Source organism: Rhineura floridana, chromosome 1 (assembly GCF_030035675.1).
Source record: "Rhineura floridana isolate rRhiFlo1 chromosome 1, rRhiFlo1.hap2, whole genome shotgun sequence".
Taxonomy (NCBI): Eukaryota; Metazoa; Chordata; class Lepidosauria; order Squamata; family Rhineuridae; genus Rhineura; species Rhineura floridana.
Window position 1 is genome coordinate 78,823,370 of NC_084480.1, and position 16,977 is coordinate 78,840,346.

The following is a 16,977-nucleotide window of genomic DNA, read 5'->3' on the forward strand; positions in this document are numbered from 1 at the left end:
TGAAAACCCTATTCAAAGGGTCGCCATAACTCCGGTCGACTTGAAGTCATTCCATTTCCATTTTCAAACATGACTGCACAGAAATAAATCCCACTAAACTAAAAAATATGCAAATGATCAAACCCACCCTCCCTTCTCCTCCCTCCTATCCACTCCCTCTTGCCCCTTCCTCCCCATCCCCATCCCCTTCCAAATCCTCCTTCCCCTTCCTCCTCCTCCTCCTCCCCTCTCCATCCCCTGTGGTCTCTTTCACCTATCCTAAGCATGATTGCAGGGGAGTAAATTCCACTGAACTCTATAAGTATGCAAATGATCAAACCTGCCCTCCCCCTTCCTTTGCCCCCTCCAATGCGCTCCTTCCCCCTCCTCCTCCCCCCATGGTCAGTTTTTCCTATCTTAACCAAGATGCTGGGAGACAAACTCTGCGAAGCACAAAGCCTCCAACAAATTCCTGATGGGCCTTGCTGATAATTTCCTCTTTCAAAAAGTAGAAGAAGGAACAAGGGGATCAGCAATCCTGTACCTGATCTTAACTAACACGGACGAATTGGTCATGGCAATTAAAGCGGTCGGTACTCTGGGGGAAAGTGACCACGTAATGCTGGAATTCGGGATTCTGGGGAAAGCCAAAGAAGAATATAGTCAAACATGGACCTTGGATTTCAGGAAAGCCGATTTTAGCAAGCTCAGGGCAATGATGGGTAGGATCCCGTGGCTAGATAGACTAAAGAAAAAAGGAGCCCAAGAAGCGTGGGAGTTCATGAAGAACGTATTACAAAAAGCGCAATCGCAAACAATTCCAAAGAGGAAGAAAAATGGAAGACATCGGAAAAAGGCAATGTGGCTACACGGAAGACTGGTGAAGGAGGTAAAAGTAAAAAAGATCATGTATAAAGAATGGAAGGAAGGACGCATCACCAAGGAAGAGTACCGACGAGTGGCTCAGGCTTGCAGGAATAGCATAAGGAAAGCTAAAACCCAGAACGAGCTGAGGCTGGCGAGGGAAGCGAGGAACAACAAAAAGGGGGGTTTCAGATATGTTCGAAGCAAGAGAAAGACCAAGGAAACGGTGGGACTGCTGCTCAATGAGGATGGCAAAATGTTGACAGATAACGAGGAAAAAGCAGAACTGCTCAACACCTATTTTGCCTCCGTCTTCTCCCAAAAAGGGAACAGTGTGCAACCTTGCATCGGTAGCAATCTCAGTAAGGGGTCGGGACTGCAGTTCGAGATTGATAAGGAGATAGTTAGGAAATACCTAGTTAACCTAAATGAGTTCAAATCTCCAGGGCCTGATGAACTGCATCCCAGAGTATTGAAGGAACTTGCGGATGTACTCTCGGAACCTCTAGCCATCATCTTTGAGAAATCCTGGAGAACGGGAGAGGTGCCGGAGGATTGGAGACGGGCAAACGTCGTCCCGCTCTTTAAAAAGGATAAAAAAGAAGATCCGGGGAATTACAGGCCGGTCAGTCTGACTTCAATACCGGGAAAGATATTAGAACGGATAATAAAAGAGTCCATTGGCAACTATCTAGATGACAATGCTGTGATTAGAAGGAGCCAGCATGGGTTTGTCAAGAAAAAATCCTGTCAAACTAATCTCATCTCTTTTTTTGATCGGGTCACTAGCTTAGTAGATGGTGGAAATGCTGTAGATGTCATCTGTCTAGATTTCAGCAAGGCATTTGACAAAGTCCCCCACGACCTTTTGATTAGCAAACTAGTCAAATGCGGACTACATGGAAATACTGTCAGGTGGATTCACAACTGGTTGGAAAACCATACTCAAAGAGTGGTCGTCGGTGGCTCTGCTTCGGACTGGAAGGAGGTTTCAAGTGGAGTGCCACAGGGTTCTGTCCTGGGGCCGATACTCTTGAACATTTTTATCAATGACTTAGATGATGGAGTGGAGGGAAGCCTTATGAAGTTTGCGGATGATACGAAACTGGTAGGGATAGCTAACAGAATGGAAGACAGGAATAAAATCCAAAGGGACCTGGATAGACTAGAAAATTGGGCTGAAATTAATAAAATGACATTCAATAAAGACAAATGCAGGATTCTGCATTTAGGCCACAAAAACAAAATGCACGGGTACAGGATGGGAAATACCCGGCTTAGCAGTAGTGCGTGTGAGAAGGACCTTGGAATTGTAGTGGATCGCAAGTTGAACATGAGCCAGCAGTGTGATGCTGCGGCAAAAAAGGCAAACGCAGTTTTGGGCTGCATAAACAGAGCTATAGTTTCCAGGTCGAGGGAAGTAATAGTCCCACTATATTCTGCATTGGTCAGGCCTCATCTGGAATACTGCGTTCAGTTCTGGGCGCCTCATTTTAAGAAAGATATAGACAAGTTAGAGCAGGTTGAGAAGAGGGCGACAAGGATGATAGCCGGTATGGAGAACAAGTCTTATGAGGAAAGGTTAAAGGAACTTGGCATGTTCAGTCTGGTGAAGAGAAGGCTGAGGGGTGATATGATTGCACTCTTTAAGTACCTGAAGGGCTGTCACATAGAGGAGGGTACAGATTTGTTCTCTGCTGCCCCAGAGGGTAGGACTAGGTCTAATGGTTTTAAGTTGCAGGAGCGTAGATTCAGATTGGATATTAGAAGGAACTTCTTGACAGTAAGGGCGGTTCGGCAATGGAACCGACTGCCTAGGGAGGTGGTGGGATCCCCTTCACTGGATGTCTTCAAGCAGAGGCTGAACAGCTATCTGCAGGAGATGCTCTAGCTGTGGATTTCCTGCTGTGAGCAGGAGATTGGACTCAATGGCCTACAAGGCCCCTTCCAACTCCATGATTCTATAATTCTATGATTGCATAGGAGTAAATCCCATTGAACTCAATAAGCATGCAAATGATCAGACCTGCTTTTCCCCTCCTTCTCGTCTCCTCTCCCTTCCTCCTCTCCCTCTTCCTTCTTCCTCCTCCCCTGCCCACTCCAGCCCTCCCTCCCTTCCTCCTGGTCAGTTTTACCTATCCTAAGCATGATTGCATGGGAGTAAATCGCACTGAACTCAATAAACATGCAAATGATCAAACCTATCCTTCTCCTCCCCTCCCCCTCCTGCCTGCTCCCATCCCAGTCCTCCCCTCTGCTTTCCTCCCCTCCCTTCTCCTCCTCCTCCCCTCCCCATCCTCTGTGGTCAGTTTCACCTATCCTAAGCATGATTGCAGGGCAGTAAATCCCACTGACCTCAATAAGCATACAAATGATCAATCCATTCTCAGCAAACTTGCACAGGATCCCATTTCTTACTTCCCAGATTAAAATGCAGGGGAATTCACTAATAGGCAAAAAACCTTGCGGTTTAAGAACATACCTATATAGCCCATGTTACCAAATTCTTTCAAGCTACACAGGAAGTGGTTTGGACTGTGAAAGACCAACCCAAATGGGTGTTTGCATTTTGACCAATTTGTAGGGCAGTACAATATCTCAGAGAGGAGGTCAGGTCTCCTGCTCCCCTGGTGCATTCACTATAGCTGCCCAATTTCCCTTCTTTTTAAAGTTTGATAGAAATATCTGTGGGCTATAGGTACGTTCTTAAACCACAAGGTTTTTTGCCTATTAGTGAATAAGTAATATAGCTCCTTCACCAGGAAAGCAGTTTAGTCAAGTGCTGGGTTTGAGAGCTTGTAAGTTGCATTGGGCCAGAGAGACAGTTTAGAGATTCTGCTGATATACTGACCACCCTCTTTCCCATCAATCTCTCTACCTAAGGTGCCTAAACTGGTCTGATCTGTGGTGTGGGAAAAATCCCAGGATGCTTGGGGATTTCAGTATGCATTCTTGCTATAAGGAATGTGCAACACATTGTGAGGATCAAGTTGCTTATATTCACTCTGACCTTGATTCCAGTATTGGTACAATTCTTGTGCATCTACTTTTGAGTTTATGGGATCAACTTCAGTTGATGTAACCAGATACACTTTAAAGGGCTCTCCCAACCACCTGCATTTTTTTACCCTTGCCTGTCTTTGCTAATTACATCTAGCCAAAGAGGATTGACTAGGTGGGTTCAGGAGGAAAGAAATGCTGGAGCAGTCCTGGCTGTCTTGAAATAAGCAGTTGTATGTCAACTCCTTAAGAAATGCTATTTGGATCTGGAAGAACTGCAAATACCCCTCTTTGGGGCAAGGTGATCAAGAAGGCGGTGGTCGTCCAGAATGAGGAACTCTTGGAAGAAACAGATTACAGATCTGGTAACGCAGCCGAAGGTCTGCTCACAGCTAGAGTTTGATTCCAACGAAAGGAGAAAGTTGAATCTCCGGTAAAAGGGGCTGAGGTCCACTCAGCCTTCCATCCATCCATGGTCAGTAAAATGAGTACCTGGCATATGCTGGGGGATAAAGAAAGGCCGGGGACGGAACTGGCAATCCCACCCCATATATATGGTCTGCCTAGTAAACGTCGCAAGACGTCACCCTAAGAGTCGGAAACGACTCACACTACAAGTGCGGGGACACCTTCACCTTCTTCAGCCAAGGGTTTGACACTGAAACAGTTTGGTCACCCTGGATGATCTTTGCTGGGAAAAATACAGGGAGAATACAGCCCTGTTGATTCTCCTTGATTTCTCAACCGTGTTTTATACCAGTCACCATGATATCCCACTGGACTGTGTCTGGGACACAGTGGTTCTGCTGCTATCTACAGGGTGAGTTCAGAAAGCAGTATTGGAGGATTTCTACCCAATCCCAATCTTTCCCCCCCAAGTTCTTTACCATCTATAAGAAGCTGCTTAGTGAGACTGTTTGAAGGTTTGGAGTGAGGTGTCATCAACATGTGGATGTTCAACTATATCTGAGTCACATGAGGCTATGCAAGTGCTCAATCAGTAATGAGCTACATGAGGGCCAATAAACTGAATCTGAATCTGCCAAAGAGGCACTGTGGTTTGGTAGTTCTCGTGTCCAGGAAATTGGATGTTCTGAAAAAACATGTATGCAGTTTGGGGGAATATTCCTTGATCCAGCATTGTTACTTGAGGACCAGGTAGCCTTGGAAGCCTTGAGTGCCAGCTTTGGTTTGCCAGCTGAAGCAGTAACTGGGAGAGAGAGTCTTGCCATGATGATTCATGCTACGATAACCTTCTAACTGAATAAATGGAATACATTATGCAAAGGTTGTCCTTAACAGTGACCTTGAAATTTCAGTTAGCGCAGAACTCAGCAGGCAAAATTTTGACTGATACAGCCAGAATTGCTCATATTATGAAAGAATGACATCAGCTGCATATTCACTTCCAAATCCTTTGATACCTGATATATATATATCTTTGGGCCCATCTTATTCTTTTGACTATAATTTATTTTAACTGATTTTCATACTGTATTTTAAAATTGTGGTAACCTGCCCTGAAACTTCATGGTGAAGAAATCTAATCAATGATGATGAAGATGATTGGGACCCAGAGACCTGATAGCAGACCCTTTACAATACTAGTTTCACAGTGTCTTAAGATTTTCTGTAGATTCCTTTCAAACAGAGGAATGTTACATAGTTACAAAGACTTTTCTGTGGAGGCACGTGCAATTTTGAAATGCCATCCCCAAGGACATACACCTTTGTTCTAAATTACAATTGTTCTGCTGCCAGGTTAAGACCTTCTTATTTTTCCCAACCATTTCAAATGATTTTTTGTTGGAACCCTAATCGGTACACTCCAAACTGCACATTTTGTTACAGATCCAATCACAGCGTGACAAATTGTCTCCTCCCTTCATCTCTAACAGTATCTTCAGCCTTTGAAGTGCTCTGCACAGATCCTATCAATCTGGAGCTGACAAAGAAACAGCACATACATGCACTTACACACATGTATGGGGTTGCCTACAACTAAATTCTACTCAGAGTAGACCCACTGAAATTAATGGACCTACATCAGTCATTCCCATTAATTTCAGCAGGTGTACTCTGAGGATGCAAGAAAAAGAGGTAAAAAACCAGAATGCTGAAAAGATATTTATTATTATGTACAAAAGTACTATTAAAAATATATGCCAATTTTTTTAAAAAAAAATATATGGAATGCTCTGTAGAAGCTCAAAGCCCAACGCGTTTCAGCTTGTGCAACCAAGCCTTCATCAGGGGACACATTGATTTTTCATCAAAATACTGTAGCCAGCTCTTACTAATAGTTTTGTAACTTTACAAAAGGAGCCCAAGAAGCGTGGGAGTTCATGAAGAACGTATTACAAAAAGCGCAATCGCAAACAATTCCAAAGAGGAAGAAAAATGGAAGACATCGGAAAAAGGCAATGTGGCTACACGGAAGACTGGTGAAGGAGGTAAAAGTAAAAAAGATCATGTATAAAGAATGGAAGGAAGGACGCATCACCAAGGAAGAGTACCGACGAGCGGCTCAGGCTTGCAGGAATAGCATAAGGAAAGCTAAAACCCAGAACGAGCTGAGGCTCGTAATACTTGTAATAGTTACAAAACTATTAGTAAGAGCTGGCTACAGTATTTTGATGAAAAATCAATGTGTCCCCTGATGAAGGCTTGGTTGCACAAGCTGAAACGCGTTGGGCTTTGAGCTTCTACAGAGCATTCCATATATTTTTTTTAAAAAAATTGGCATATATTTTTAATAGTACTTTTGTACATAATAATAAATATCTTTTCAGCATTCTGGTTTTTTACCTCTTTTTCTTGCATTTTGTGGATGCTAGACACCTTATTTTTCCTCCGTACTCTGAGGATGACAAACATTGGATTCAGCCCATTGTGTGCAAGTGGATGAGGTACATGCCTTGTTTGACAGAATGCACATGTGTGTTTTGGTCTGACCCACATACCAATTTTAAATTGGTTACAATAGTGAAGTAACTTCCACCACTCTTTAAATACATTATATTTACCACCATGTAATTGTATACCCTCAAGATACTATAATCTAAATATTTAATTGCTAAATGAGTAAAATGCAATACAAAGGTAAATGAGTAAAACAAAATGAGTAAAAAAAAAGGCAATACAAAATTTTATTCCAAGTACACAATTGTTCACTAGGTGGCAGTACAGTATCACTTATGCACACTGCTTCTTCTCTTAAACACAAAAGTAACTAACAGCAGAATCCCATAGTGTTTATGCAGAAGTCTTAGTATTCAGTGGTACTTGCTTCCAGGAGAGTGTGTGTAGGATTACAGCCCAAGGAATCTCTGTGTTCTTCTTCAGAGACTCCATGCCAGTGAAGACTGAACAGATGCAGTCCAGACCTGTTTAAATCAATGACAAATCCCCCCGCCACTAACGCTCAACCTGCAGATGGATACTTATGTGCATCCGTATTCAATTGTACTTCTTCAGGTGCAACCCCCCCCCGAACTTTACAATTATAACGTATCATCAGCTTTTGCTGGCATTGCTTATTCTCTCTAGCTGAATGGCGGGGCCAGAGCAGCCTCCTCCCCCTTTTTATTCATCAGGCTGCCTGTATTCTCCCACAATCCTTACCAAGCTGCCTTGCAGAGCAAGAGCTGAGGTAAATGACTGGAGTCAATCATTTCTTGCAACCATCCAGCTCTCACAGGAATGCAAGCAGCAGCTTCCGTGTGCAACTTGCCCTACAGGCATGAGTATAAGAGAGAAGAAGCAGGGAAGCATCATTGTTGTTATGCACAGCAGAGCAGGTGGGAAGGTGCCCAGTCCTCTCACTGCAGCTTTTGCCAACCTGGGGCCCTCCATATGTTTTAGATGACAAGCCATCTGCTCCAGCCAGCACATGCTAGTTGAGGCTGATGGGAGCTGTAGCTTTAAACATCTGGACGGGGCCAGATCGACAAAGGCTGTGTTACAGACTCCTGTCCCTCAGAGCAGCATGTGGTCAGTGAGCCTTCTTGAGCGGCTGTAATCTCAACAGACACCCCAGGGTGCTGACCCTTGGCACGGGGAGTGCAGATGCAAAAGAGAGCAGGGCTCCTGCATCTTAAATTAGGGAATTTCAGGAGATGTGGTTTGCCATACGACAGGTCTGCAGCTGGTGGGGCTAAAAAAATTCTGCTCCCCTATTTTTATTTTTTTTTTAGAAAAAACAAAAAATAAAATGTATTACAGAAAACATTTTTCTATCCCCCTTTTTTTGGTGCCCCTCTGAACATTAAAGCTGGTCACGGGCCTGCCACACAAGCTAGCCCTTGCTGAAATTCTCTCTTCTACACAACCATCAGAGATACAGGTGGCCTGTCCTCATTTGCACCTGGCCGGCCCACTGACACAGCCAAGAGGATGAGGAGAAATAAAAAAGGGGCAGGGGGAGGTCACCATACAGGGAGCTCTTGATCTTTAGATGTAAGAAATCATGCCAGCAAAAAAAAAAAATAGTAAGCTTTAATTATTCCTTTAACCATCCTTCCAACAAGCTGAGTATTTATCTCTCTTTTTAAAAGGTAATAATGGGAGGAAGAGACTGAAATTCTTCCTCAGAGCACCATCAAACTAAAGAGGAGTGCATGAGAAACAGTGTTGCCAACAGGAATTTTTTTCCCCTCCATACCCACCCAAAATCCACCAAAATCTGACCTTAACCTAATGCCATGTCTGATAACATTTTTGCATTATTATGAAACACTGTTATGAGGAATTGCTTAACAAGGTGGATAACAGAATATAAACGGTTCAAAAATGATCTGCACGCCTGTTTGTTGTATTTAAGTTTGGAACTGCAGAAATAAATATATGTCTGTGTGTCTTTTAGATCTAGGAGAAGTATGGAGATTTTGCATTCTTGTTTTTTTCCGGTTTAAAAATGCTTTGTGTGTATTTGTTTGTTTGGCTACTCTGAGAACAGGATGCTGGACTAGATGGACCTTTGGCCTGATCCAGCAGGCTCTTCCTGTGATAATAAGATGAAATGTTTATACAAAGGGTACCTGTTGTGGAATCACCTTATTAAATACAAACTGAGGTACCTCACTGGTGAGGCAGGTGCACTCCGTCCACGCTCACGCCATTTATTTCTGAGACATATAGTTCCTAATCATCATGTCTCCTCTGCATAAGTCTGTGGGAGCAGGCTGTGCTTTATGAGGAGTTGGTGTTTAGGCTGCTTCACACTTTGGGTACAATATTGCCTGCACATTTTCCTTCTCAGTAAGCCAATTGGCAAGAACCTTCTTGTCTTTATACCTTTAAAAAACAAACACACCATATGATCTGTTGACTTAACTTAAATCCTCCTCTCCGTCACTGGCTCATTGTGTGATGTTGGGCTGTGGTATCCTTTCAGTCAAAGAGGTAGCAAACTAACCATTGCTTATAGCAGAAGTGAAACAATAGTCAAGTAGCCCTTTAGACCGTGTACATAGGAACAGAAATGCAAACAATGGCTAGACAGTTTCATGAAATACGTAGAGGGAAAAAATAATGAAATGAAATATGTGTAAAACCCACCAGATTCTCACTATAAAATGTTTGACATCACCAGATTTCCTACTAACCACTAGACAGGAAAACTAGCCACTAGGCGCGTGCCTTACAACAATACATTTAGAGGTAAAATCATTAAATCGGCAACAGGGCGGGGGAAGGGATCCAGGAGGAATGCGCTGCAAGCCTCTCCACCAATAGAGAGCGCGAAAGTAGGTGACATGTGACCACCATACGGAAGGGCGGCCTGGCTTTTTTTCCCCACTTACCCACAGTGGCTGCATTCCGGTCTCCGTGCACTGAGCTCTACAGGAAGCTCCCAGAGGCCCTCGCAGCCTTCACTTTCTTCTTCCAGACGGCTCATAGTAACGGGAGGTGTAAGTCCCCTCCGCGGCTCTTCCTCCTCCTGCTGCTGCTTTTTGTCCGCCGTAGCATCCGTTGTCAGCGTCTCTTCCTCCATTGTCAGCGAAGGCGCTTCGAAATGTGCAGCAGGTGGCGCTAGGGCCTTGCCGTGAACCTACCAACCCCTGAAAGTCGAAACGTGCGCGGCAAATCTTTGTCATGTGATAGAAAGCTGCTCCCTGGCGTGCTCAGCCAATAAAAAATGAAACGTGAGCCAATCAGAAATCAACATACTCTTCAAGTATTTGCATTTGCCCTCTTGGTAACTGCGCTAGGATTCCTTGTACAGTATGTAGTACTTTTCTCTGTTACAGGGGAATTGTTGGTTGGTGTTCAAGTGTGGCGGATTTAATGTTCTTTCACTTTATAAACACCAAAAAAACAGTCTTTCTGTTTACTTAGCAGTGTCTATTCCTAAGTAAGCGTTTTGGGATTAGCAGCACAACGGACGAAACCATGTTGTTTGCCATTCTAGGGCTTCAATCCTATGCCAAATGCCAATATACAGGGTAAATCCCAATGGACACAGTAGGATTGGGCAATGCTGAAAGAGTTTGGATATGTGAAGCCTTAATCCTACTATAGCAAAAATTCTAGAACACGACTACAGATACTTAGTTACCACATGTGCCATATGCTTACACACAAGTAGTTCCATTGAATTTGATGGACTGCGATCCCACATAAATGTATATTGGATTATAGTCCTGTAATCCATTCCTCATTTCCGCAGGTTTAGTTGCAAAAAAAGCTGTGTTATGCCAAGCCAGACTATCATCTCCTGTAGCATTGTCTACTCTGACTAGCAGCAATTCTGCTGGGTTTCAGATAGTATTTCCCACCCTTCCCCAGAGATTCCAGGGGCAGAATCTGGGACCATTTGTGTGTAAAGTATGTGCTATACTGCTGAGATACAGCCCTTCCCCATTGTTGTAAACCACTTTGATGTTTTTAACAAAATAGTGGTATACAAATATTTTTATGAATAAAGATTCGGAACATAGAAAAGTTAACAGTTCACACAGTTAAACTATGGAATTCGCTCCCAGAAGATGCAGTAATGACCACTAATTTAGATAGTTTTAAAAAGTGGATTAGACAAATCCATAGAGGGTAAGGCTATCAGTGGCTACTAGCCATGATTGCTATAGTCTCCTTTCACTGTTGAAGGCAATATTCCTGTGAATACTAGTTACTGTAAATCACACACGGGGAGAGTGCTGCTGTGCTTATGTCCTGATTGTGGGCTTCCTATAGGCATCTGGTTGGTCATTGTGAGTACAGGATGCTGGAGAAAGTGGGTCATTGGCCTGATCCAGCAGGGTTATGCTCTTAAGTCCCATGTGAAGGTCATCTTAGCAGCATTAGGAGCTAAAGAATTAGGATGTACATGCCAGCAGGTTAGGTACTGCTAATATTAACAAGTAAACAGCCCCTTTGCCCAGAAATCCACAGTCTGGTTTCATATGACAGACTTTGGGTGCTGAAGTATAATGTGTCAACATAGCCAAGGAGGCACTAAAATGTTTTCAATACAAATACAAAACTGAAACTGAATAAAATTACTAAATTGCTTTATACCAGTCTGGGACAAAATGGGAAGTCAAGATCAATGCAAACACATGTCCAAGAGACATCCTAACTGTATATTTATACATGCTGTGTTGTACTCCTGGGAAAGGGGCACATCAAAGGAGCTGTTTCATGCCTTCCATGGGCCACACCTGGCAAAGAGGTCAAAGAAGGCACCAGCTCACATCTGGCCAGCTGTACGCAAGGCTTTATTTCAGAAATGTTGCTTCACATGTCTGCTTTCATCTATGGTCCAAATATTTTTCAGCAAGAAGCAAGTCAGATCTCTTCTTCCAGCTTGGCTGTTTCAGGTAGTTCTTTCTCCAGAGCTTCTGAATTTCCCTTTTCCTCTTCCGTCTCCCCAGGAATCATCCCAAGCTCCAGGGACAGTCAGCTTCTCCCAGAGTCATATCAGGGTTCCAGGGGAGGCTCTCACCAAAGAGGAGAGGGGTATCCTGTTTCAATGTGTTTTTGCCTAGACAGGCTGAAGTCCAGGACTACTTTGCCTGAAACACAGCAATGCTTATACCTCTGTAGTGGAATCTGATAGAGATGTTTTATAAGAGTTCATGAATACATTATTTACATGATTATTTTTTTTAAGCTTTAAAAAGTGCATGAATAATTTCTTACACAGTTTTGCACAGAAAGAAATTAGGGCAAAAATATTCTCGATGAGATCAGTTTGGTATTTTAGAACATGATTAATTTTGTTAGTACTGAAATTTCAAAATCATGATTTTAGAAAATGGTCTCCATGACTAGCTCTGCTAATATGTTATCAGATATTGCATTCATATTTCATCTGTTTTGCAGTTCAAATAGTATATGTAAATTTTCACTTAACACTTCTCTTTTCTGCAGACGTTTCTAAATAATAGTTTGAGAAATAATTGTTAAGTGGAACATTTGCTTATACAGTGGAAAGTCCCTGAGTTCAAAATACTTTTCTTCTGCATTTCCATTTAAGCCTTCTGATTTTCCCCATGAGTTTCAGTAGTCACTAACATATGATCACAAACAGCTGTACTGTTAATTGTTTGACAACCAAAAAGGGGAACTTTAAAATGAATTGGAGAGCTTCATTTTAAACAGATGAAAAGCAACAAAAACTAAAGTAGCAATTTATCTGAATTTCACAATAGCCATAAGAAACATACTCATTCTTCACATCAAGGCTTCAATCCAGTTAAAATTAAGTCAAAACCAAGGGCATTTCCACATGGGAGTTTATTATAATATTTGATTTATATCCTGCCCTTCCTCCCAGCAGGAGTTTACTATGGAGTTGGTGCTGGTCATGCATGCAAGTTTTGTATAGTGTCCACACGATATCATGCGGACACTATGCAAAACTTGGATGCATGAGCAAATCCACAGTAAGCTGCCATGTGGAAGCCCTCTAAGATTACAATCCTAACCACACTTACCTAGAAGTAAGTCCCATTGAAATCATTGGAACTTCCAAGTAAACTTAGGCTTTGATTATGCTCTATATAGCCAATGCTATGCACACTTCCATGGGAATAAATTTCAATCAACACAGTGGGGTATTTCCAAGTAAACCTTGCATAGGATTACAATTTCTGTCCCGGTGAAGTGATGGCATTTTAGTGACAACTATACATTGGTTTCACTGGTAGTTGCAACTACTTTTAGCTGGACTAGAACCCAGCTGAATTTCAGTTTAAATTGTGGCTAAAATTCTACACTTGGATACCTGGAAGTAAGCCCTATTGAACAGAGTGAGACTTATTTCCAAGTAGACACGAGGGTGCTCCAAGAATAGTTTTTATTACTGATTCATATTTCAAGCCAGATAACCGTTTTGAAAACCCAAATTTTTCTATTTAATATACATTAGTCACTGGTATAACCAGAAAACACACAAGACTGAATATATTACTAGGAGGAAGGTCCATATATTACATTACAACCCATAACTTCTTTGTCTTGTCTTCCTGCTTGAACTCAAAAACAATTGGTTTTTTTTAAAAAAAAAATCTCACCCCTATATGCTACTTTCTCACAACACCAAGCCTCAGTACCTTCTTGTCAGAATCACAAGGTCATGTCACAAAGCCAAGGGGCCTAGATAAATAATTATTTAGGAAAATAGAGTCTATTTAAAATATTTTTAACCAGCCTTTCCTTTAAATACAGGTGAAGGGAACCTTTAGCCCTCCAGATGTTGCTGAATTACAACTCCCATCATCTCTGGCCAACAGCCATGCTTGCTAGGCCAGAAAGGAGTGGTAGTTCAGCAACATCTGGAGAGCAAAGGAGTCCTCACACCTGCTTAAAAATGAACAGGACATATAGCACAATAATACTTCATATTTGTGTGCAGGCATACCCCACTTTAACATTCGCAATGGGACTGGAGAGTATACTTTAAGTGAAAATCTACTTAAAGTGAAGCAATTGTCTTCACTTGTACTGCACGCAATCACCACAAGATGGCAGCGGCGTCATGCCAATAAAGTGTACGTTATTGCAAAGTGCGCAAACGTTAAGCGGGATATGGAGCATGTACGTTATAGCGAGGCAACGTTAAGTGAAGCAATGTTAAGCGGGGCATGCCTGTAATATTTAAAGGGTTCAGGGCGCTTCACATGCAGTATCTAGTTATAATCCTTGAAAGAGCCCTGTAGGGCATGTCAGTGTTCTTTTCTCCCATACTGCAAATAAAGGGACTGAGGCTGAGAGAGAGGCTTTTAGAAAGTAGACATTTATATTCTTAGCAACAATTAGTATTATGAAATGGTTATCTGCAGAATACTAGAATATGGTCTGCCAGAAAACGATTCATGGTGTATGAAAATAAATGAAGAAAGCAGCCTCCTGTCCTTCAAGCAAAAAAAGAGAAAAAAAGTAATAACATGATACACAGATGCAATGGACAGTGTGCTTCTAGCCTCTTGTACTGGCTATCCAAGACGTGTGTGTGTGGGGAGAGATCTCACCCATTTATTTTACAGTGATCCAAGAAAGCCTCCAGTTCAGTTGGCTGCATGAGTACACTTGAAATGTGAATTCTATTTCAAATCAGCAGATCAGGCATGCCCGTATGTGTACATGTATATATTACACATTTTATAGTATTTTTAAAATTGGGAAAGGGAAGTACACACCAATTAGAAATTAAAATCCACCATTACATGCATGATTTCTCTTATATGAAAACCTCTGTGGCCAGGTTTTTTATGAAGTGATACAAGGTATTTCTTGAAATGGTTAATTGCTCATAAGCATTCTAGATCAGGTGGCTGTATCCACACCTCTGTCTTATATATTTAGTTGCAGGCACCTGACTGACCTTTTGTTTTACTAGCACATAGCAAGTTCAGCCCTCAAAAACACATTCCCTTTCCATAGGGGAGAGAAACTAAGATTGCATCGTGGTATGAATAGTTGATGACATCATATTTCGGGCCCAAACACAACTGTACAGTACAGCCATAGCCTTGCTAGTAGTGTAACTCAAGACACCTTATCTAGAACCATATGGTAGATGAAGCCATCAGTTTCTGATCCACAAGATATCCTCCAGCTAGTGCCACTTCCAATGTCCTCTCTCTCACCCTCTTATTAGTGAACGGTTGGGCAAGTGTAAACATGTCAGTCCTCAGCTGTGAATCAATGCCCAAGTGCAACCATAAACTTCTACCAGCCAGCTATGATTAATCCACCCAAGACAAAAGATTAGTAGAAGCAACATCTCTCCACATAATGCGAGAACCCGAGGGTGCCTCCAGACTAGTGTTTAATTGCACGTGTATTCTGCAACACAATAGTGCATCAGTGGTCTTAACACAATAATAATGCAATAGTGGTTATTTTTTCTGCTTTATTAGTTCTGTGATATTTTTGCTATGTTACCATATTATTGCTATCCACAAAAGTAGAACATTTGTGGTATGAGAAGTTACAGGATTTCAGCAGAAAGTTACAGTATATGCACTGTTTGGAAATGAAGCAGTATAAATGCCCCCAAACTTTTGTATGCACAAATAGTGTTGACATTGGCAGTCACATATGACTGCCCCAATAGCATAATGATGACAAATCAACATGAATACGCCAAAAAAAAAGACATCCGGAGGAGCCCTGAGTCTTTTGAAAAGAGTTGTTTTCAATAACTGCTCACTGCTATTTTTAAAAAGGCAAGGGTTTAGCATACTAGTCCTAAGGTCATTTTAGGGCCAAACTAGATGCAGTGCCATTCATGCAGTTACCAACTATGTGAATAGCATATCCACATAAGGCCCCCAGTAGAGAGGTAGGGGGAGTGTTTTAAGTATTGCCCCCCTGTTGCAATGGTGATCCAGACTGGGTCCTACATACCTGCTATTTTGCCCTATAAGGGAAGTTCCTATCGGCTGAATGTAAAATGTTCAAGTGAATCTAACAAAATATTTTCCCCACTCCTGAGAGCTACCCAGTAAAGGATAAAGTAGCTTAACAAACAAGGTCAGGGCCATACACACAGTAGCACTATATTTAATATATGTATTTGTACATATATCTCCCTTTTCAACTGCAATAGTTTACAAGGTAGCTAAAAGCAACTTTTAAAACCATCAAAGCTTTATCCCAAGTTAAGACAAGCCACCACCACAATCAGCTGAAAAGCAGTACTGCTACAAAAATGATTTCTTGCTTGGATGGCTTTAAAAGAGGAACAGTCACATTCATGAAGGGTAAGGCTATCAATGACTACTAGCCAAAGTGGTTATGTTCTACCTCAACTGTCAAAGGCACTTCTTTTTTGCTGTCCATAGTAGCTATTTCATGTTGGAACCTATGACACTTTTATCAAGATATGAGTACCAACATCTCTTTTTTTACCAAACAAAACCACCAAGCACTGCAGGGCAGTATACCTTTGAATAACAATTGATCGCTGTGAGAACAGGATTGTACACTGGATGGACAGTGGCCCGATCCAGCAGTCTGTTCTTTCGTTAAAATCAGAAATTTGCTTCCCCGACTACTCCATCCCCATTGATAAGCCGTTCTCTCGCACAAGGAAGTACTAAGGGAGAAAAAAAGGATGCTTTTCATTTTCCACGTGAGACATACAAAGCGTTAATAGTTGCAAACGACTATAACACTACACCACCATGTATCTGAAATCACATTGCCTTCACTTACTTACTTCTCCAGTATAACAGCTTTTATTTCTCAAGAGCGACACAGAACACCACGTGCATCACACGTACATCCTAATTTCCACAGATCCTCCTACACCTTTATTGGAGCCTTTGATCTACAACCGTGACTACATCCACCCTGCAGAAACAGAACGTACTGGCTCCTCTACCACACCTAGCCAGCCTAAAATAAATACCCACACATTCCTCCATCTCCTTACACCCTACATTTTTATTAAACCTTCTACAAAACCCAGCCCAAATGCGGCTGCGCACAGCTTTTCCTTAAAACGACATTTCTTCCATAGACGCAAAATCAGCGGTGCGCCTCTGCACGGCACCTCTCCTTCCGCATTCCCTTTGCTGTCTGCAGTTCTCTGAGCATGCGCTAAACTCTGTTCTCTCCTTTAAGAAAAAAAGTCTCAGCGCACGCGTACATATGAACACTGAGGAAGGGAGGGCGCTCGTG

General features: G+C 42.2%; 1 protein-coding gene across 2 annotated transcripts in view; it reads right to left on the reverse strand.

The window, feature by feature from the left end:
• The window catches only part of DTWD2 (DTW domain containing 2), a 165,963-nt gene extending 156,026 nt beyond the window's left edge, over positions 1-9,937 (reverse strand). For both annotated transcript variants that reach the window (XR_009762349.1, XM_061624609.1), the window contains exon 1: positions 9,648-9,937. Coding sequence is in view for 1 of the 2 variants with exons in the window: in XM_061624609.1 (XP_061480593.1) it covers positions 9,648-9,838 (191 nt within the window). In the remaining variant the exon portion in view is untranslated. The remainder of the gene's footprint in view (positions 1-9,647) is intronic.
• Between the last annotated feature and the right edge of the window lie 7,040 nt (positions 9,938-16,977).